Consider the following 23,024-nt stretch of genomic DNA (forward strand, 5'->3'; position numbering starts at 1 on the left):
ACCAGCAGAGGGTGCTGGCGTGGCATAAAATTAAGATTTTTTTTTTTTTTTTTTTTTTTAAGAAGTCTCAGATAAAAGACTATGGGTGTGAGGGAATATGTAGTAACTGTTTGATCCACTTGGAGGTATGAATTTCCCCTGCTGAATGTAGCTGCATCTAGGTTTCAACGATTTCCTGCAACGACAACATGAATTTTAGGCATCTTTCTAAGCACAAAAGCCTGACATTTGCTCCTCCGTGTGCAAGACTGGGAAAAGCTCGGCAGTTTACCTCCTGTGTTCACTGGACACCTTAGCGGCTCCTGCTTGCCCATCTGTGGCACGTCCCTGAATGGGTTCACGTGGATTCTCTGCTATTTATTCGCCCAGCTTTTTACAAAACTATTTTCGTGTACCCTAAAGAAAAATTTGCCCAACTGTCAATCCACGAGAGTCGCATTTTCTTTTCTCACGAGGCCACCTTAAACAGAAGCTAACTAGTACCTGGGAGTCTATACCTAGAGGTTGTGAAATGTCAGGTGGTGGAGACAAAGCCGGTTGCGTTTATGCAACGGAAAAGGACCTCCTTGGCTGTCAAAGCATAAGCCAGCCTAATCGGGACGTTTAGAAGAGTCCCCCCACCTCATCCCTTTCCCCAAGTAGGTCACGGTGGATGTTTCTTCTACACAGAGCTCCGTAGTAAATCCTGGCAGGGCCTTTGCGAACCTGCGCTTCTGAACTGCTCTTGCAGAAGACTGACATCGTTCTGGGCTGGGAGTCAAGTGACCCACTGGGTTCCAGTCCAGCCTGTCTGGGCCTCAGTTTCCTCGGCGGCTCAACGACAGGGTTGGACACTGATCCTGAGGTCTCTTCCAGCTCTCAAACGCCACAGTCAGACGTTTCTGAGTTGCACGGCCGGCTCCGCCCTCGGGAAAGAGCCTGAGAGGAAGGAGACTCCTCGGTCAGCACCAAGGACAAGGGTCCGGGGCCCGCGGAGCCCACACCAGGGCCTTTCCCAGCAAGCCCCGCGGATGAGCGGGCGTCAGGGCTCCGGGGTTCGGCGGCGGCGCGGAGCCGGCTGTGTGCGCCGGGGGCGTGCTGCGGGAGGGGGGGAAGAGTAGCCCCGGGGAATGAGGTAAGGCCGGGCCCCGCAGCGGTCCCACCGATTCTGCGCCAAGAGGCCGCGGACGGCTGCTGCGAGCCGGCGCCGCCCCGCCCTCCGCTCGGCCGCTCGGCACCTGAGGGCCCCGTAAAGTCCTCCCCGTGCCGGCGTTGACCCCTCCACCACCTCTGCTTCCCGAGCACCGCGTAGCTCCCCGCCCGGCCCGCGCCGCCGCTGCAGCCCCTCGGGGTCCTTTTGGATACACCTTCGACTCTGTCCGCACCCCTCAAGCCTGTGGGCCCGGGGTCGACCTTTGCGCTCCTCCCGTCCCAACTCGGCTGGGGAAGGGTCCCCACGCCCCTTTCCTCGCGAGCCGGCGCCCTCCCGGAGCCCCGCCCCCTTTGCCCCGCCCCTCAGGCCCCGCCCTCCGTTGCCCCGGGAACCGCGGATCCCAGCAGCTGCAGGAGGCGCCCGGCCCAGCGGAGCAGCCCTCGCCGCCACCGCCGCCGCTCCCGCCGCCACCGCCGCCGCGCCCCAGCTCCGGCTTCCGCTCCCGCGCCCACTCGGTCGGCCATGCCGCCCCGCCGCGCCCTGGCGCCCGGTGCGCAGCTGTTGCCCACGTCGGCCCTGCTGCTCCTGCTGCTTGGCGCGGGGCCCCGCGGCGGCTGCCTGGCCAGCCCGGTGCCCGCCGCGCCCCTGCCCGCGCCCGGGCCGTGCGCGGCGCAGCCCTGTCAGAACGGAGGCGTGTGCACCCCGCACCCGGCGCCCGACCAGCAGTCCCCAGCCCCTGCCGGCGAGCCCGGCTATAGCTGCACCTGCCCCGCCGGGGTCTCTGGCGCCAACTGCCAGGTGAGTGGACCGGGCGGGCGTGGGGCGGGACGCAGGCCGGGGACCAGCAGCTTCTCTCCGCCCGACGCTGCGCGCTGCCGGGCGCGGGGATCCAGCATGCTTGACACCGGCTTCTCCTCCCCCGGGGAGGGGATGAATCTGGCCTCCCGGCGCGCGTGGTTACGAACCCCTGGCCGACCTTCCAAGTGCCTCTTCCCTGCCCACCCAGTTCTCCTGCCGTGCCAGCCTGGGGCTCTGGTCGCGCGTCCCTCCAGCCCCGGTACTCCTGGCGCGACCACTGACCACCAAGTGACGCGCCCCTCCTGGCCCGGGCCAAGCCATGCTCGCCGGGGCAGCTCGGGAGAGCCAGCTCCGAGCGTACCGGGCGACGCGTTCAATGTCTAAGTGGCCCCTGCTCCCAGTCCCGCTCGCCCCTGGGTGTGTCAGGGTGCGCGTTGTGGGAGTCGGGTGGTGGCGGGCTCAGTGCCAGGTGGTCGGACACTTTCTTTCCTTTCCTCCAGCCTTGAGGGCTCTGATCAGGCAGCTGGAGGCCGAAAGGGCAGCTGCCTTTCCGCAGCCTGCGACCAGCCGTTTCTGGGCTTAGGAGGGGGTGTTGCAACAGTCAGAGGCGTTCGAGGGGACATTGTGCGTGGGGCTCGGTGTGTCGCGCTCCGGGCTGGCCGCTCTTCGAGGCGCACGCTTGGGTCGTGCTTGCAGGGCGTGAGCAGGGCACTGGGAAGCTTCGAGGAAGCGTGGGGCGGCGCGAGGGATGGGAGATGGCCCAGCGGCCGCCCGTGGATTTGGGATTTACAAGAGAATTTGGCAGAACATAATAAATGAGGATGGATTACAAGTATGCTAAAGCTCAGTGAAACCTATTAACCTAATAACATCAACATTTTCAGATAGGCGAGTCGGTAGCAGTGTGTGTGCTGGTAGAAAATCTCCAAGTCTATTCCAGGGCAAGGGCAAATAATGAACTTCTCTGTAATTATTCAGTTAAATCAGGTGAATGTGGAACATATCTGGGATCAGATGTTTTCTTTCATGCCTTTGGAGTGGAGGAGTTTGTTTCATAAACATTTTATAAAATGCTCCAAGAGTTACTTGGAGAATGCCCAAACGGTCTTTCTGTAGGAGAAGAAAGGCCACACATGAGATGAGATAAGCTTTAATATTTTCTTAATAGAGCTATTTGGGATTGAGAAGCTTGACCTTGACAGCCAGAATGTTTGCTATTTCCTAGAATTTTTTTTTTCTTTAGGGGCAAATTACCCGCCTGAATCTGTCTTTTCAATGTTGTGCCCTTCTTTGTTAACTGGTTCCAATAAGCTTTAATTTCCTCAAAGGGGATGATGATGATGATGCGATTGTGTGTGATATGATCATTACAGGTGAATTTGGGGCGTGATGACTCTTTGGGGGAATTTGCTGTGGGAGCCTTTCTAACCATTAGGACAAAATCTTGCTAACTAATTTCCCTTGTTGATTGATGATTTATATGACTTTTTCTGAAGAAATGAGTTGCCTGAATGCTTCTATCGAACTGCTGTTATATTTACATGTCTGAATTACATCCTTGAAAGAAATAGTCGATTCAGATTCAGGATAGTGGGGATGGACAGGAGAAGGCAGGTTAGTGTGTACTTCAGTTTAAGTAAAGGGAAAGAAAAGCTGAACATTGGGAATTTAACCCAACTCTGAGATTGTGTGTGTGTGTGTAAGAGACTCAAAAATTATAAGGAATCCTCAAGAAAGGGAGAGAACTCTGTAGTGTTTCCTAGATGACTAATAGAGAAACATAATTTTTTTTTTGTCCTAAGTAGTGACTTGATGTGTCATGTAATTCATCCAGAAAAGACTCACAAACTGATACCTAAATATTGTAGCACCAACTGGTTCAAAACAGATTTGGGTTTCTTGTATAGCTCCCATTCCAGCAGTGTTAGCTGTGGAGTGCTGACTTCCTGAGGAGAAGCAATGCCGGTATTCTGAGCTCCTCATTGGAGAGGGAGCTGAAATAAGTCTAATTCTAACAGTAAAGCTTAGCAAATTTGGAACCTCATCTAGCGTGGTTCCCCAGAAGAGCTTAACTGAGATAAGTCAGAGACTTATAACCCCTAAAAAATTGAATCCTGATAATTTTAATTTAATCTTTCATGATCTTGGAGTAGGACTCTCGTTTTCTGTGGGGGGGAAAAGAAGGCAATCTCAGTAGAGAAGATAAAGAGAGGGGGAAAAACCCTTACACACACTCAATTACAGATAAGGGGAATGGATGTTAGCCATTGCAGACTGGTGCTTACTGAAATACAACCTAATAATGCTCACTGGCTACATTGGAAATGGAATTTCACCTGTGTGTGAAGAGAAGCCTTAAGTGCCACCCCTCCCCCCATAGCAAAGACAGTAATGTTAGCAATGGAAACAATAGAACCTAACTCGGAAGTTTTATTTTTTTTTCTCCTCTTTCCTTTTCTTTCTTTCTTTCTTTTATTTTTTTATTTTTTTCAGGGTAACAGTATTCATTGTTTTTGCACCACACCCAGTGCTCCATGCAATCCGTGCCCTCCTTAATACCCACCACCTGGCTCCCCCAACCTCCCACCCCCTGCCCCTTCAAAACCCTCAGGTTGTTTCTCAGAGTCCATAGTCTCTCATGGTTCACCTCCCCTTCCAATTTCCCTCAACTCCCTTCTCCTTTCCATCCTCTTTCCTTTTCTTTCTTTCTTTTCTTTTTTTCGAGAAAATTAAGAAACTCATACATCACTCGTTAGGGTTAAAATGGATTAAGGCTGTTTGCAGTCTCTGTGCTCGGCTGACTGACTTGGGGCCAGCCGGTGGATCCAGGCGGCGCTCTGGTGGCGCACGGTGACAGGAACTCACTGGCTTTGGGAGATGTGTGGTGTGAAGGCAGGATGTGCGGATTTGAAGTTGAGCAGCCACAGTTAAACCTACTGGGACAGGTGATCTAAACTGACCGAGCCTCAGTTTCCTCATCTTTGAGAACCAGATCTACCATACAGGGTTTGTAAGAAAGGGTTTGATTTGGGTTTTTGATGTGTGACTGTTGACAGCGTTTAAGTCTCACCTCTCCCTCTCGCCTTTCGCTCCACATGCGGGTAAGCTGATCGCAAAGCCTGGGTGTTGGGGTGGGGTTCCAACACTTAAGCCCTGACCATGTGTTCAAGCCCCGCCCATGCACTCCTAGCCCCACCCCTATCTGCAGCTTCCCTGTCCACGCCCCCAGGCCGGTTCCTTTCCCTTCCCTCTTAAGCCACCAGGGATCTATTTGGGAGCTGCCTGATCTCCCCAGAGAACCCCATTATGTGAGCAAGAAACCTTTTCATACCCTGCTGGGATGTGTGTGTGTGTGTGTGCGCCATTTTCAGTCTTGACATTCCAACCAAATTTTGAGTGGCTGCCCATCCTGTCTGTGGGATATTCACAACAGGATTTTTGGAAAGATTTCATTCATTAAGTGTTGTAAATCACTGAGCACCCATAGTTCCTCCATAAATGCTATCTTTTTTCTTTCTTTTTAAACTTCTGTACACATTTCATATGCTCATTACCCAACTGTATGAGGTAGCTAGTGCGAGTGTCATCTCTCAAATGTAGAAATGAAGCTCATTTGACTGAATGACCAGTCTAAGATTAAACATTTTGATTGCCCTGAAAATCATACAACACTTAAAATACATATTTTCTAAGTCCTCTTTCACACTTAAACATGGTAAGTCACGATTCAATGGATTCTGAAATGTATATGGTAACCACCCCACAGAGAAATGATGGTGGTGATGGTGATGATGGTGATGATGGTGGTGGTGATGATGATGGCTGATAACTCTTTTCTCAAGCACTTGTCATGCACCAGCACTGTTTTGGGACTTTACCAAAATAATTCACCACTGTTTACAGTCTCTGATAAGCTGGGTATTGTAGCACCAACTGGTAGCCACTGTCCTTGTTATGTAGATGACGTGTAGAAAAGTTGAATGACTGCCCCAAGGTCACACAGCTAGTCAGTAGTAGAGCTGGCATTTGACCAAGTAGCTGTTCCTTTTGGTTTTTGTTTTTTAAGATTTTATTTATTTGAGAGAGTGTGAAGGAGAGCACAGGCAGGGTGAGGCACGGAGGGAGAAGCAGACTCCCTGCTGAGCAGCAAGCCCCATGCGGGGCTCAGTCCTGGAATTCCAGGATCATGACCTGAGCCAAAGGCAGACACTCAACTGACTGAGCCACCCAGGCGCCCCCAAGTTTAGCTGGTCTGATGCAGAGCTGTAGAGTTTAAAGTCCAGCCCTGGCCCTTTGTTCGCTGTGTGACCTTAAGCAAGGGCTATAACCTCTTTGACTGTCATCAGTAAAAAGGAGACCGAAGGATTTCTGAGACTGGTTTTGCTCTGAAACACAGAGATTGAACCACTCGGCTCACCTGGGGCAAAGGGCCGCAGGAATGACAAAGGCACAGCAAATTTTCCCTGTGCCACCCCCAAGCAGGGCTTTCACCTCAGGGTTAGAATTCTGGGTCCCAGCTGAAGTTCTTGTTCCCGTGATGACAAGCAAATGGGCACTAAATAAAAGATATACAAATATTTCTGGTGGGTTTGAAATAAACTCCCAACTTCAGAAAGATCGAGGCTGCTCTCCTCACCTTTTGGGTTCATTTGGGGAAGCAAGCAGGCACCAGAGGCAGCTACTTCTGGGCCGACTTTTTCTTTTCCTTCCTTCTCTTGGGCCAAAGTAGCAATTATTTAAATTATTTTAATTTGTGTGATTTTACTTGTAAAACTTTCTTGTGGTAATGAAATAATCCATTGCCAAATATTCAAGCCGTCAGACACCTGTTTATTTTTTTCATCTCCTGTTCCTAGGACTCTTATCCTTTGGGATTATAATGAAAATGTGTCAGTTTCTGCACTTGGAGCAAAAAGAGGCTGCTTGCATAGCTGCTTTTTATGCAAGTTAATTTTACCCACTAAGCTGATTCTATAATCCTCTCCTCTGATTAAACACGCTAACTTGAAACAATGGTTTTGCTTCTGATGAATCCATAAAAAAAAAAAAGATTCTATTTATTTATTTATTTAGAGAGTGGTGGGGAGGAGCAGAGAGAGAGGGGGAGAGAATCTCAAGCAGACTCTGTGCTGAGCACTGGTGCCCAGGGCAGGGCTCCAGGCTCATGACCCTGAGATCACAACCTGAGCTGACATCCAAGTCGGTTGCTTAATGGACTGCAGCCCCCAGGTGCCCCTGATGAATCCATTTTTGATGGAAGCTAGCTAACAAGCAACAACAACAACAAAATTCTGGCTCTTTGCACAGGATCAATCTAGTGGACTTTTTGCACACACATGCACAAATAGGCTCACACACACACACACACACACACACACACGCACAAACTCAGGCACACATATATTCATTCCCAAGCTCACATGGTGATGTGTGCAAAATGTTCAATGTGTTACCTAAAGTGTCAAGAGACTGCTTCTTTCACTGGCTGTTCTGTCAACTTTTTGTGTCCTTGGGAAGGTAATTAAACAGCCTTGAACCTCAGTGTTCATATCTCTAAAATGGACTAATATGTTTGCTTTATTTTCTTCATAGAAGAGATGAAATTCACAAATGGGATTACAGTAAAGTTTATCAAGAAGTAGAAAGAAGTATGGGAGTTTTAAAACATTTTTTAAAATGGTAAAGCATTGCACAAATACTAAGTGTACCAAGAAAAGGATGATAAAATTTCTGTATAGAATATGATTATGCCAGGGGCACCTGGGTGGCTCAGTGGGTTAAAGCCTCTGCCTTCAGCTCAGGTCATGATCCCAGGGTCCTGGGATCGAGCCCCGCATCGGGCTCTCTGCTCAGCAGGGAGCCTGCTTTGTCCCATCTCTCTGCCTGCTTCTCTCCTACTTGTGATCTCCATCTGTCAAATAAGTAAATAAAATCTTAAAAAAAAAAAGAATATGATTATGCCATTTTATTCCTGTCTGAGATTGTCTTTCTTCAAGGAACAGACTCAACCTTTTCTCCCCACTGGGATGAGTTATGTTACAACAGAAGTATAAAAAAGGGAACAGTTCCTTATATTAAAATTTTGATAGATTTGTAGTTCTTTTTTATTCTGAAATAAATGAATGATTTCTCAGAAAATTCCCCATGACTTCATTCTCCGTTGAAATGAATGAGAAAAGCTTGTTAAAATCCTGCAACAATTTAAGTAAACGAAACAGTTGCTTTTCTTGGTATTGTTAAATTGAAGTGATTTTCCTATTTTGTTTATCTAGTGCATTCTTAGGAAACGTCACTTTCCTCAGCTTGGCCCCCTGACAAAAAGGCATTCTGTCTTTAGCCTCTTTGCTTAAGCTTCTCATGTGACAGGGTACCTTCCAAAATGGTTTTGTTTATGCCTATACTTCATAAGCATCAAACAGGAAAGAAAACCTATCTGCAGCTGAAGGGTATTTGAGTCAGAACACAGAATGCCCAAGTAGTATTTTTAGATCTCCTTAGTGATTCAGTAGGCAGCTGTGGTCCAAACTGCTTAATCCAGTGGCTGGGACTATGGAATCTTGTCCCCCAAAGAGAAAATCTAATAACACAGCAAAGTTTTGTGGACAGAATTTCTTTTAATTACCCCTTCTTCCATTCTGGAGTCTCCCCTCCCCTACAACTGCTGTCCAGCCCTTTTGGCTTCTAGAATCCTCTGGGAGCTTTTGCAAAGGGGAATGCCTGTATCCTACTGTCCCCTTGTCTCCCAGATTCTCACTGAAGTGGTCTGGGATGGGCCCTGGGCACTGGTGATTTTCTAAATGCTGTCCAGGTGATTGTACTGTATGATCAGCATGAGGAGCTCCCATTAGCTACTGCTCCCTCCCCCTCCGCCCTGCCCCATCATGGCCCCATAGTCCCCACCACCTGCCCAGCATGGGGCTAGCATGTGGCAGAGAAAACAAATACAGTCACACCTACTCTTGGTCATTCTCACCAGAAGAGCATTCTGGCCTTCTTGGCCCTCTTCAAATGGCAGAGTTTTGCATCTGAAAGTGGACTTGAAGTCTCCATGAAGGAGCCTGATGGGTGGAAAGAGTCCAGTGTGTATTGGAATCCAGCTCTGAGTACGTTGGAGAGGAATTCATTGTCTTGTGACTTGGTTTTCTCATCTGTAAAAATGGGGTCCTGCGGCCAACCTTGCAGGCTATTGTAGCTTCGGAAAGTGTCTCAGTGACTAGCCTGAGAGACACCCAATAAAAAGGTAGTTTATTATAGATGTTGCACACATCTATAATAGGAATAATATTTATTTTATGCCATTCTTTACAAAAGTGGGGGGCCTAGAAAGTCCTTTCCCTTGGATAAAAAAAAAAAATTCCTTTCCTATGTGACTTCCAAAGAAACCAAAATTCCATCAGTAGAGATTCATTTCTTTGGTTGTGACGTTTCAGATGCTAGAAGGCTTGGATTCTGGTGGTGACACCCCACAGCATTCACTTCTGTTGGTTCCTCCTTTGTACTCCACTTACCAAGTGGGGGTCAAGACCAGAGAACAATATGAACGGAGCATGCACTCATGGTTTATCCTTCTATGGAATCATTCATTGCTTTATTTGAGCACTAACCTGTCTTCAGACAACTTTCATGATGTGAGTCTTTGATCATTGTCTTCAAGTGGAGGGTCTTCTCTGAATTGCCCTTCCCTGCTCTCCAGAGTAAGTGAGGGCAGAGCAGGAACCAGGACTGGGATGGGCACCCAGTGCAGGGGCCCCGAACAGTAGGTGCTCCATAAATATTGTTGAATACACCAGGGCTTCAGTGGGGTGCAGCTGTGGACACCACGAGGGCACTGGGCACCAAGGAGGGGGTTCTAGGCGCTTGAGGAGGGGTGCTGTTTAGGAGCAGGAAGGCACAGGAAGACAGATTTAATCTGTTTAATAACTTCCCTGGTGCCAGGTCTGTTCTGAGCAGCACACCATAGTTTTCAGTAAACCCTTTGCAGTAGCCTTGGCTTTTAATCTTTCTAATAAAGCTTCCTTTTAACAATACTTGAATGATGAACTAAAGCAGGGGTGGGCAAAGGACAGCCCATATTGTATTTTTCCCTCCCCTTCATGCCAAGAACTAAGAATGGTTTTAACTTTTTTAGTTTTAGTATTCATTTATTTATTTATTTAGCGAGAGCGTGAGGGATGGAAGAGGGGCGGGGGGAGAGACAGAAGCTCAAGCAGGCTCCACAGCCAGCGCAGAGCCCCACAAGGAGTTCGACCCCACAACCCTGAGGTTGTGACCAGAGCTGAAATCAAGAGTCAAGGGCAACCAACTCAGCCACCCAGGTGCTGAGTTTTAACATTTTTAAATGGTTGGAAAAAAGATAAAAATGAGTACAATATTTTGTGATGTGTGGAATTATAAGAAATTGAAATATCCATGTCCATCAGTAAGGTTTTATTCATCACAGCCTCACCCACACATTTCAGTATCGTCTGTCACCACGTCGGGGCTCTGGTGACAAAGTCGAGTCACTATGACGGGACAGTATGGCCCCCAAAGCTGAAGATAGCAATCTGGCCCTTGACAAAGGAAGAAGATCTCTGAATGTTTCCATAAATGTTGGTGGAAGGAGTTTACTTTCCTGTTTTCTCTTATTTGACTTAGTTAGAGCCGGAGCCTCCTTGCTCCCCCTTTTCTCTACCTCCTGGTCCCTTCTCCTTGAGGGGTGTCCAGAGTCAGGCTCTAGGGCAGAAAGCTGCGGGAAACACATGGACAGATACACAGAGCCCTTGTCTTCAAACCGCTTTCATCTCAGGGGTCGGGCTGGACAGAATCTATCTTTTCATTGTTCATCAGACCTTGGTTGAATGTGTTTGGACACGGTAGTTACCGTCTGTTTCTAGGGAGGCAGTAGGGAGAGGAAATGCTGGCTGTCAGGGCTTGGAGTGGGAATTTAGAGGTTTAGAATCCCTCCCAGTGCCAAGCTTTTTAGGTTTCTTAACCCTGATTCCTCACTCATAAATAGGATGGTTGGAAGGGTTAAGGGGAGTAGTTTGGGGAACCCCTGCACAGAGTGCACCCTCTGGCCCTATAAACTATTTTTAGCAAAGTGGAAAGGATTGTCCAGTTCATGACTACTTGGGCGTGGGGTGGGTTTTCATGGCTAGGTGCCAGTGGGGGATCTGGGCCCTGGCATCTGGGTTCGAGTATAGTGTTTTAATATTACCCTACTGCATTGTCCCAGACTGCTCCATGTTTATGACTTTGAACGTGAGTGCCCGAGGGGACAGGGAGAGGAAGAAGGGCTAGAGCTTCCAGGTCAGGCGGTCTTCATTTTCTTGAACATGCTTTGGGTTTTTACAGTGTTAAGGTCTTTCTTTCTTAAAGAGAGAGAAAAGGCAGAAGGCTTTTGAAAAAGAGCGAGGATTGGAGAAATGAAATCAGTGTACTTCAAAGCAAAGGCTCTTGAAAAGAGAAAGATGTCTGCTATCTTTGCTCACAGTTCCTGAAAGCCAGCACATCCTTCAGAATTGCGATGTTGGCCCTTATCTGCTGCTTGTAGTTAATTTCAAGAAACATTTGTAATGACTTCTGGGTTTCAGAGGCAAATTGAAACTCCCTCCTTTGTGGAAGGCCTTCAGTGGTGGAAGTGATCACAAGAGATGAAAAAACTGGTTCTGTTTTTTTTTTAAAGATTTTATTTATTTATTTGACAGAGAGAGATCACAAGTAGGCAGAGAGGCAGGCAGAGAGAGAGAGAGGAGGAAGCAAGCTCCCTGCTGAGCAGAGAGCCCGATGCGGGACTCGATCCCAGGACCCTGATATCATGACCTGAGCTGAAGGAAGAGGCTTAACCCACTGAGCCACCCAGGCGCCCCCTGGTTCTGGTTTTCATGGGAAATCAGAACCAGGGTCTGGAGCAAATGGGCTGATCTCTGTCCAGTGGAAGGATGACCCAGGGAGGGGGGTGGCCAGTCCCCCACATTCAGGTCAGATTTCGGGAATATGTTATTTAAGGAAAAATCACATGCTTAATTTCCAAGCAACATGGAATGCATTAGAAGAGGCAAAGTGTTAAATATATCCTATGTATTACCTTAGAGAGGGAAGATTTTATATAGGAACCACGAAAAGAGACCCAAACCTCTAACTTCAAACAGACCTCCCCTATTGTTCCTCATACAAAGGATTTCCAGATCTTTTTTTTTTTTTTTTTTTCATTGACTTATAACTTACATACAGTGAAATTCACCCTTTTAAGCCTCCGGGTCTATGACTTTGGACGTACAGTTGTGTAACTACCACATAATCAAGAAAAGGAAAGGCTCATCTCCCCCCACTCACACCACTTTGTCGTGAACTCTATCCCTGGCCTCCTCCTCTAGCCGCTGTTGGTTTGATTCCTGTCCTTATACTTCTGCCTTTTCCATAACATCATACAAATAAAACCACACAACACGTGTGCTGCTTCGACTTAACATCATGCTCTTGAGATTGATCCTCGTGGTTGAGCGTGTCCAGAGTTTGTCTCTTGGCTCTTGCCAACTAGTATTCCATTGTCTCTCACCAACCGATGGCATTTGGGTGGTTGCCAGTTCTTGGTAATTGAGCACAAAGCTGCCAGAAACGTTCATGTGCAGGTCTTTAAGTGGACATATGATTTTCATTTCCTTGAGTAAATGCTCAGGAGTGGGATTGCTGGGTCATGTTAGTGCAAGTTCAGCTATATCAGAAGCAGCCAAACTGCTTTCCAGGATGCCTGTACTATCGTGCGTTTCGATTGGTAGCAAATGTGAGTTTCAGTCGCTTGCATTCTTATCAGTTCTTGGATTTGTGGGTGATTTAAGATTTTCGCTGTTCTAAGAGGTGTGCAGTGTTATCACACTGTGGTTTTAATTTGCATTTTCCTAACGACTAATGATTTTGAACATTTAAAAAAATATACTAGTTGCTATGCTTATGTCTTCCTTGATGAAGTGTCTGTTCAAATGAGTTGTAAGAGTTCTATCAGTGTTTTGGGTGTAAAGCCTTGATTTGATATATGACTGGCAAATATTTTCTCCTAATCTGTGGCTTGTCTTTTCATTTTCTTTTTTAAAAAAGATCTATTTATTTTAGTGAGAGAGAGTCAGTATGAGTGGGGACGGGGGAGGGCAGAGGGAGAGAACTCCCAAGGAGACTTCCTACTGGGGGCTGAGCCCTAGGCGATCTCCCAACCCATGAGATAATGACCCATGAGATCATGACCTGAGCTAAAACCAAGAGTCAGATGCTCAATGGACTGAGTCACCCAGGGGCCCCTTGTCTTTTCATTTTCTTAACAGGGTCTTTGAAAGGGCATTTAAAAAATATTGCTGAAGTCTCATTTATTATTATTTTTTTTTCCTTTGGTGGTTGGTGCTTTTTCGTGTCCTAAGAAATCTTTGTTTGCCTTAGGGTCATGAAAATTTTCTCCTGGGTATTTCCAGAATTATATTGTTTGAAGTTTACATGTGGGTCTCTGATAAACTTTGAGGTAATATTTGTATGTGGTGCAATATACAGGTAATTTTTATTCACTTTTGGCATATGACTGCTATCCAGTTAGTCCCCAAATATTTGTTGACAAGACTGTCTCCACTGACTTACCTTGGCAACTTTGTTGAGAATCATTTGACCATAATATGTGGGTCTACTTCTAGACTTCATTATATTTCATTGACTTGATATATCTATCATTTTGCCCAATTCCACATTGTCTTGATTACTGTAGTTTTATAGTAAGCCTTGAAATCCGGTTGTGTGAATCAGGTTGTGTGTTGTTTTCCTTGATCCCCAAAGATTACATACTGGTTTTCTGATACTCAAATTTAACTGTGAGTCTTTATTTTTAATTTGCTTACCTCAAAGGCTTGACTAATCCCTGCTCCAATTCTGAGATATTTTCTGAAGAGTACATCAATGGCACTTTAAATTCTTGCAAAGCAATTAAACATGGCAAATTCTGTTAACTTGTATTTAAAATATTAATTTAACTCATAGTTTTACATCATCATGGGGGCCTTTTTAAGAACAACTGTCAAACTATGTTAGGACATTAAGAAAATCTTTGAACCTATAGTAAAAAGAGCCCATTGGTAAACTTTTCTTACCCTCTTTCCACCCGTTGTACTAATCTCATACTTCTGCACTAATCCTTATTTACATTTTGGTGTGCAGTTTTGCATTTTCCCCTCTGTATGTATAAGCATATATGAAGCTAATTACTCATAATATGCTATTTTATAATATCCCCAAAGCACCCTATGCATACTGCTCTGTAACTTTTTCTTCATCTACTTTAAACATCTTACTGTCTTAAAACAGAAAGCAAACTCATCCTTTTTGGTGGCTGAATAGTATTCCTTTGTGTGGTTGTGTGCCTATATTTAGTCTTTCCTGATATACATTATTTCCATTTTTTCAATTACAAATAATGTTGCAATGGCTATACACACAATGACATATATGTGTCTGTATAGATATTAAATATTAATATAAATGTATTAAATATTCTAAGATTGCTAAATTGCCCTCCAAAATGGTCGCACAGTTTTGCATATTTACTGACAGCATATAAGAATGCCTGTTTACCCACATTTTTGTCTTTACTGGTTTTCCTATCTTTTGCTTATTTTTATGTGTTAACTGATAAAACATGACATCTCATTGGTTCTCTTTGCATTTATTTATTTATTTAAAAAAGATTTTATTTATTTGTCAGAGAGAGAGAGAGCACAAACAGGGCGAATAGCAGTCAGAGTAGGCAGAGGGAGAAGCAGGCTCCCTGCTGAGAAAGGAGCCTGATGCGGGACTTGATCCCAGGACCCTAGAGATCATGACCCGTGCTGAAGGCAGTTGCTTAACTGACTGAGCCAACCGGGAGTCCCTCTCTTTGCATTTTAAAAATTACAAATTAGGGAGAACATTTCTTATGAATTTCCTGTTCTTATTTTTGCCTAATTTTCTTTTGGTTGCCTTCCTTCCTCTGCCACTGATTTGGAATAGCTCTTTGTTATTGAAGGAAGTTAACCTTTGTCCTTTCAGTTTAAACACTTTTCCCTGTTTATTATTTTTCTTTCAGTTCTGCTGATGCTCAGTGTTTTGCTATTTAGAAGCTTATAATTTTTGGTTCTTACTTAGCCAAACTCATCAATAGGATGGTTGATTAATTTTAATTAGAGTTCTAATGTTTGATACCAATACTATGCTTTACAGTGTTTTGAGAGTTACCTGATTTGAGCCAGGATTTTGCTTTTGAAGAATTCCATTTTGGCCTAGATTTATCCTGATAGGACTGATCCTATTGTCTTTTTAGAATCTACAATTAAATATTGCCCCTGTTTATGCCTATTTTAAGAAGGGCTGGAATACACCCTGGAAAACAGTGTAGAGGTTCCTCAAAAGTTGAAAATAGAGCTACCCTACGGCCCAGTAAGCACACTACTGGGTATTTACCCTAAAGATACAGATGTAGTGATCCAAAGGGGCACCTGCACCCCAGTGTTTATAGCAGCAATGTCCACAATAGCTAAACTATGGGAAGAGCCTAGATACACATCGACAGATGAATGGATAAAGATATGGTGTATATATATACAATGGAATACTACGCAGCCATCAAAAAACCCTGAAGTCTTGCCATTTGCAATGACGTGGATGGAACTAGAGGATATTGTGCTAAGCGAAATAAGTCAATCAGAAAAATACAATTATCATATGATCTCTCTGATATGAAGAAGTTGAGAGGCAAGGCAGAGGGTGTGAGGGGGAGGGAGGGAAAAATGAAACAAGATGGGATTGGGAGGAAGACAAACCATAAGACTCTTAATCTCAGGAAACAAATTGAGGGTTGCTGGGGGGTGGGTGGGAGGGATGTGGTGGCTGGGTTATGGACATTAGGGAGGATATGTGCTATGGTGAGCGCTGTGAAATGTGTAAGCCTGATGATTCACAGACCTGTACTCCTGGGGCAAATATTACATTACATGTTAATTAAAAAAGAAAAAGAAGCATTGGCATAGATTTTCTAAATAATAGTTAAATACCTATAATTTATCTTGACTTTTTTGTTTTTTTGAACCTGAAACATGGCAGCCATTTTATTAAGATGCTTCTTTTTCTTCCTCTTCCTCTTCTTCTTCTTCTTCTTTTAAAGAACTACTCAGCACGTTTTTCCTTTAATAATTGGCATGGGCTTCTTACTATTTTGTTAAGATCACTAAATTAATTTTAATGGCATTATTGGATAATAGAGTATTTCTTAAAAGTTCTTGATGGTGTAATGGTCTGATTTCAAAAAGTGTTGTTCATCTAGGCTTGGGCAGGAAAAGGCTTATCTTAGTATTCAGCAAAATGCAAATTTCCCTTCTGCTTTAATCTCCATATCATGTTTTTCACATTTCCCCCCCTGAGAACAACTTCATTTCTCCTGGCCAGGGATTTTCATGGTTCTTTACCTTCATTTTCACTCTTTAAAATTGGCCATTGGTGTTTTTGGTTGTGCAAAAGGGAATTCTTTTATTTCTATAGAAAAGCCTCATAATGAGAAAATAATAAGAGAGACAGAGAAATGAGAACTAATATTAGCATTTCTATGAGGCTTAAAATAAACTCTCAGCTGGAGAAAAGTACATTTAATGTTATTATTTTTGTCTTTTACAAAAGGAGGGCAAGATAGGGGGTGGGGTGCGGACTTGGGGGCTATACTGACTGAAACAGAAGCCCTCTTATTTTGTTGTTTCCTAAGGAAAACAATTGTTGTTATTTTGTTTAACCTTAATAGTGTTAAAAATGGTGCTGACCATTTTTAAGCATCACAGTTGGATTTTATGTGAGGTTTCCCTTGCTTGCCTTACCTGCAAGGGTCCTGAAAGATGTTTTGTATGCTTAGAAGAAGTGTTTTTTCAAGCAGAGCCTGTGGGAATTTAGGCAAAGTTGAGAGCCCGCTTTCCTACTAGTGCATATTTGTGATCTCGTTAAAAACAGCCTCCTCAATAAAGATGGGTCTTCTTTCCCAGAATGGAGAGTCTTTATTCTTTTTTTTTTTTTAAGATTTTATTTATTTATTTGACAGACAGAAATCAAAAGTAGGCAGAGAGGCAGGCAGAGAGAGAGGGGGAAGCAGGCTCCCCGCTGAGCGGAGAGCCCAATGTGGGGCTCGATCCCAGGACCTTAGGACCTGACCTGGGCCGAAGGCAGAGGCTTTAACCCAGTGAGCCACCCAGGTGTCCCAAGTCTTTATTCTTGTCCGAGTTCACCAACAGACCTGCTTCCTTCATGGGTCCTCCAAATGAAAGGTGCTTGCCCATTGACTTAAGCTTCAAACCAGAAACCTGGAAAGAAGCACATCTTACTGGAGGGTTCTAGCATTCTATTCCTAGGGCTCTGACCGCAGAGCATTGGGAAGAAACTTAATGCATAGAGAGGAACAGCAATGGATGTGGTGTGTATTGTAGTAGGGAGACAGAACGTCTTGAAATATGCCATAGTTTCTCATGATCCCCCATGGTTGAATCACATACTATCCCAGGTATATCCATGAGATTTGTGTTATCTTAAAGATCTTTTTATTGAGGTAAATTCACATAATATAAAAGTAATCCTTTTAAGGGAAACAATCCAGTGGCATCCAGTATATCACAATGTTGTGCAGTCAACATCTTGGTCTAGTTCGAAAATATTTTTATCACCCCAAAAGGAAATGCTATATATCTTAAATGGTTGTTTCCCATTCTTCCCTCCCCCCAGTGGCTGGCAACCACCAATCTGTATTCTGTCTCCATGAATTTACTATTCTTGATAGAGAGAAGCAGATTCCTTGCTGAGCAGGTAGCCCAACGTGGGGCTCCATCCCAGGACCCGAGATCATGACCTAAGCTGAAGGCAAATGCTTAACTGACTGAGCCACCCAAGTACCCCATACGGATGATATTTTATTTTTGCATTCATCAGTTGACAGACATTTGGGTTAAACTTTTGGCTAGTGTGACTGAAGCCACTATGAACATGCCTATGTGAGTAATTGTTTGAGTGCCTGCTTTCAATTCTTTGGGGGTACATAACTAGGAGTAGAATTGCTGAGTCATATGGCAGTTCTCTCTTTAACTTTCTGAGGAACTTCCAAATGGTTTTCCATTTGTGTTATCTTCTTTTTCTTCTTCTTTTTTTTTTAAGATTTTATTTATTCATTTGAGAGAGAGAAAGTGAGAGAGAGCATGAGAGCTGAGGTCAGAGGGAGAAGCGGACTCCCCACTGAACTGGGAGCCTGATGCAGGACTCTATCCCAGGACTTCGAGACCATGACTAGAGCTGAAGGCAGTGGCTTAACCAACTGAGCCACCCACGCACCCCACCATTTGTGTTATCTTCTTATACGACCTGAGCCCCAGGATCCTCCTAGGGATGGTTACTTGCAGCCTCTACTCACAGTCCAGACTCATGTCTTCTTGTTACTGTCCTCGCCTGGGCACACAACAATCCAAATATTCATTCCTGGCCTGGTCTGTGACCCTAATCCCCTGTGACACTCTGCCTGCCCGACTCCGTGGTGATTCCTTGGAAGAGCCCAGCCTCCTGTCGCTCTCTCTCTCAGGAGGTGCTCTCGATGGAGACTCTGTTGTCTGGCTCAGCCTGAGTACTGCCCCTCCAGTCCAGTGACTCATGCCTCATTCTGGTTCCTCAAGCTTGCCAGGTCACTTGAGCCACCATGAATCAGTGGCCCTAGATGTCATTGGTCCAATCGCCTCATTTCACTGAGGAGGAAACTGAGGCCAGAAGGTTGGAAAATATTGTGTAAGGCCATTGGGGTCATTCGTGGCTGGATGGAACTTGAAAAAGGGCTTTAACTTCTGGTTGGGTGACCTTCAGATACCCTGTGCTGTCCCCTCTTCCAAGTCCCAGCACCCATCAGGCACATTCAGGATGACACAAGGAGAAACAGAGCCTCACCAATAGTCATTGTGGGTTAAAATACCATCTGAGCTAATGTGTTTGTTAAGGAACTAGCTCATGTGGGTTTATACAGAGCATTTATATTGCTAGTTTGAATGAGTTCAGTGTAAATGAGTTCAAGTGGGCTGTGGGAGGGATTGGCTACATCCAGTGATGAGCCAAAAGCAGGGCAGCTGGCCTGGAGACCCCTTGTTGCTTAGCAGCCATCACCAGGCAACTGGATTCCTCCAACCTGAACCTGGTTTAGGTCCTCAGGGATTGGGATTTGGGAAGTGCAACTGAGAAAGGAGTGGGAATGGGATGTTTTGTAGGCTCAGGATCTCCCTCTCCCCAGAACAAAACGAATAAAAACAAGTCACCTTCAGGGAGCTGGCATTTCTGGCTACTCTGGAGATTTTTTGACCTCGAGAAGCTCATAAAATGACCAAATCTTTAGATCTAGTCCCTTATCACCAGTCCCTCCATTCTCATGTCTTCCCGGCCTGTCCCACTCACAGACTGACACCAAAGTGCTTTTTTATAGAAAACTAGGAATGGGCAGGGGATGGCCTTCTTTGCTTTTCAATGCCAGATTAACAATCTAGGGAACACACTCTTCCACTGGCAATTTCTGAAAAACGATTAAAATGGCTTGGGAGGAGATGACCAAAAGGATGCGACTGAGAGTTGACTCATAAGCTGAAGCCAGGCAGTCAGAAGCTCATTCCCTCCCCATCCTCGGGATCTACCTCATGCCCACCATTCCCACAGTGGGAGCCATTTTCAAGGATGCAGCCTTCAGAGAGTAAGGTGTTGTTGAGATCATCTGGACAGTGAGTGAACACAGGTGTAGCCTCTGTATAAACTTGTCAGATTTGGTGGGTGGGTGCAGTGACCCACTTGTCTCGTGGCTCCCAACTCCCTAAACACAGAGGAAAATGGAACTGAGAAGAGGAGGGACTCATGGCCCAGGTGACATTGGTTAAGCCCCCTGACATGCAGTGCCTTTACCTTTCAGTCATATGAAGGTACAGATTTCCTTCTTGCATAAGCTATTTGAATTGAGTTTTTAGTTGCTTATAACCCAAGATAAGACTTGTGTGTAAGTTCCCTTGCTTATTAATCCTGCCACCCGCCATCTGGAATGGCCTGCCTCTTTCTTCAGTCTCTTACTGCCCTCTGAGTATGGGGGCCAGGGTCAGATTTCACTTGGGAAGCTTCCAAGTTTGTAACCCAGACCATACCAACAGTAAAGTATTTGAATTTTTAAGTAGAAATATAGTTACTTAAATGTAAATACGTTAAGCACTGCTATAAGGAATTGAGGGATTAAGTGGTGTCTAATTTTCCCATGTTATGGATGGGAAAAATGAAGACCAGAGAGGTTTGAAGACCAGGCCAGATCAAGCTTTTTTCCATGCTGTATTAATTAGTACCTTTTCCTCTGTACTGGTTTTATTCTGAGGTTCCAGATAGTGACCCCTTACAGCTGTAGGTGCACACCATCCTTACTATCAGCAGTGTTAAGGGAACAGAAAGCCTATCTTCTTTAGTTGCTCTAAAAAGTCCTGAGATTAGCTCTGGTTGGACTGACTTGGGTCATGTGTGCCTCTCTAAACCAGTCACTGTAGTAAGGGGGTTGGAGTCTGCTGATTGGCCAAAAAGCCTGGGTCATGCGCCCCAGTTAAATCACATGGACTAAGATTGGAAGGCGGTCTTTTCTTAAGGAAATTGGGATACTATTCTTAGAGTGAGGAGAAATAGCTAGTGGGAATGAAGTCAACAGTTTCCCAGTATACCCTACTGCCTTTTTCTTTGTGGCTATTCAAATTTGAATGCAAATTCACCAAAAATGAATTCCTCTCTCTGCCTCTTTGTAGCCATTGGTCTCTCTCACTGGAACTTCTTGAGGGGGCACTACTTATGGTGTCTGTGTATAAATTTCATTGCCTATATTGATCTCTATTGTTCTCATTTTAAGTGGTGGTATCTTATATTGGAGAGCGTATCAGGATAAGGTAGTTTCAGAATATTCCAGTATGCATTTTAGGAGGACTCTAAATAATTAATCTGTTTCTTTCTTTCTTTCTCTCTCTCTCTCTTTCTCTCTCTCTCACACACACACACATGCACACATACATTGGCACAGTTTTAGAAAATGTGTATGTGTTTTAATATCAGGCATTCAACTGTTCAGAATTGTTTATCTAATATGCATATCATCTTGATTTTACAGACATATAAATTGATAAAAGGACCATAGGTGATAGGTTCCCTCATCAGTTAACATTCTCTAAAGTAAAAGTGACTATTCCAGGTATTGGAATCTGTCCAGTGATATAGCAGGAGACATGAGACTTGGAATCAGATGACCAAGGTCCTGGCTTGGCTACTTCCTAGGATGGAGAAAGAGTTTGTTTTGTAGGAGAGAAAGTCACACAGCTGACTAGAAATGGAGACTTCAAATCAATCAATAAATCAATCAGTTAACAATGGGAGAGAGTAGGCAATACTCCTGTGTAGAAGAATCCCAAGAAATTGATGGATACGCTCTTTTTTCAAGGAGGGGAACCTACCTCCCACCCCTTAACTGTGGAGTGTGCGTGTTGATATCCTTCCAAAGAATATAGCATGCAAAAGAGGAAAAGGCGATCTGACAGTAGAGAAACCAGATGAATGCTACTTCAACCAGTGGATCAGGGACTACGTCAACAAGGACAAATCATGTTAGTAGTATGAACCCTTGACATGACCAGAGGAAAATGGCACTTTGCTCCTGTGGTTTTCCTTCCTCAAACTCATAATCCATCTAGTTATGAGAAAAACGACAGACAAAAACTGAGGGACATTCTACAAAATCCCTGTCCAGTACTTCTTAAAACTGTCAGTCATTAGAAACAAGGCATCCCTTGGGACGCCTGGGTGGCTCGGTTGGTTAAGTGTCTGCCCTCAGCTCAGGTCATGATCCTAGGGTCCTGGGATCGAGTCCCATATCAGGCTCCCTGCTAGGTGGGGAGTTTGCTTCTCCCTCTGCTAATGTTCCTCCTGCTTGTGCTCACTCTCTCTGACAAATAAATAAATAAATAAAATCTTTGAAAAAACACGCACAAAACACCAAGGAATCCTTACCAAATGACCTGTCATAACCAAGAAGAACCTGAGAAGCCATGAGAGCTGCATGTAATACGGGATCCTGTAACAGAAAAAGGACATTAGGGAAAAACTAAAAAAATATGAATAAAGAATGGACTTTAGTCAATAATAATGGGTCAAATTGGTTCATTAATTGTGACAAGTGTACCATACTGATTTAAGATGTTAATAATAAGGGAAAAAAGGTATAGAATATATGGGAACCCTCTGTACTATTTTTATAACTTTTCTATAAACATGAAAGTACCTAAAAAGTTTATTAAAAGAAAATGAGGAATTTGGCGCATGCTTTGCTAGTCTTGAGTTACTATGGATAATCTAGAGTTGACTTTTTAAAGAAAGGGAAATCAGTCTGCTAAATATGCATGGTAATCTTAAAATTATTACGGTAATAATAGCTAATATTTAGAGTGTATACTTTATGTATACTAATTTATGTCATCTTTTTAACCACACAAGAAAGTAAGTACTGTTATTATTAACATCATCTCCATATTTTACTCCAGTTTTACAGAAGATGAAAATGAAGAACAGAAAGGTTAAGTACCTTGCCTAAGGTCACACAGTAAGTTGGGAAACTGGGCTATAAAACCCAATCTGTGCTCTTTACCAGCATGCTCTAGTTTTTCTTTTGATTGGTGCTAGCCACAGACTCTTAGCTAGCTTAGGTTTGTGGCACTTTTGTGTTCAAATAATAACAATAATAATCTATCTATATATGTGTGTGTGTGTGTGTGTACTGGGAGACTTGCAGGGTTACCACTGTCCAGCTTTCAGTCATTTTGTGAGATTTAGTATAGGAGGAAGCCCATCAGACTGACTAGGCATGCCTGTATTCTTTGTAAATCTAGTCCACTAGAACTCCCTCTATGGCAATGATCTTTAATATATTTCATGTTTTGAGCCCAGGACAAGCTGACACTAGGAATTAGTTCAAAAGTACTTTGGTTTAACAAATGGTTTTGGGAAAACTGAATATCCATATGTTAAAAAAAGTTGGACCCTTACATTACTCCAT

At 44.5% G+C, this 23,024-nt stretch overlaps 1 protein-coding gene across 1 annotated transcript in view; it reads left to right on the forward strand.

Moving 5' to 3' along the window:
* Window positions 1-1,021: 1,021 nt before the first annotated feature.
* Window positions 1,022-23,024, forward strand: part of DNER (delta/notch like EGF repeat containing) — a 315,989-nt gene continuing 293,986 nt past the window's right edge. The window contains exon 1 of the mRNA XM_059167803.1: window positions 1,022-1,930. Within this exon, the coding sequence (XP_059023786.1) occupies window positions 1,655-1,930 (276 nt within the window). The 5' untranslated portion in view covers window positions 1,022-1,654. The remainder of the gene's footprint in view (window positions 1,931-23,024) is intronic.

Source organism: Mustela lutreola, chromosome 3 (assembly GCF_030435805.1).
Source record: "Mustela lutreola isolate mMusLut2 chromosome 3, mMusLut2.pri, whole genome shotgun sequence".
NCBI lineage: Eukaryota > Metazoa > Chordata > Mammalia > Carnivora > Mustelidae > Mustela > Mustela lutreola.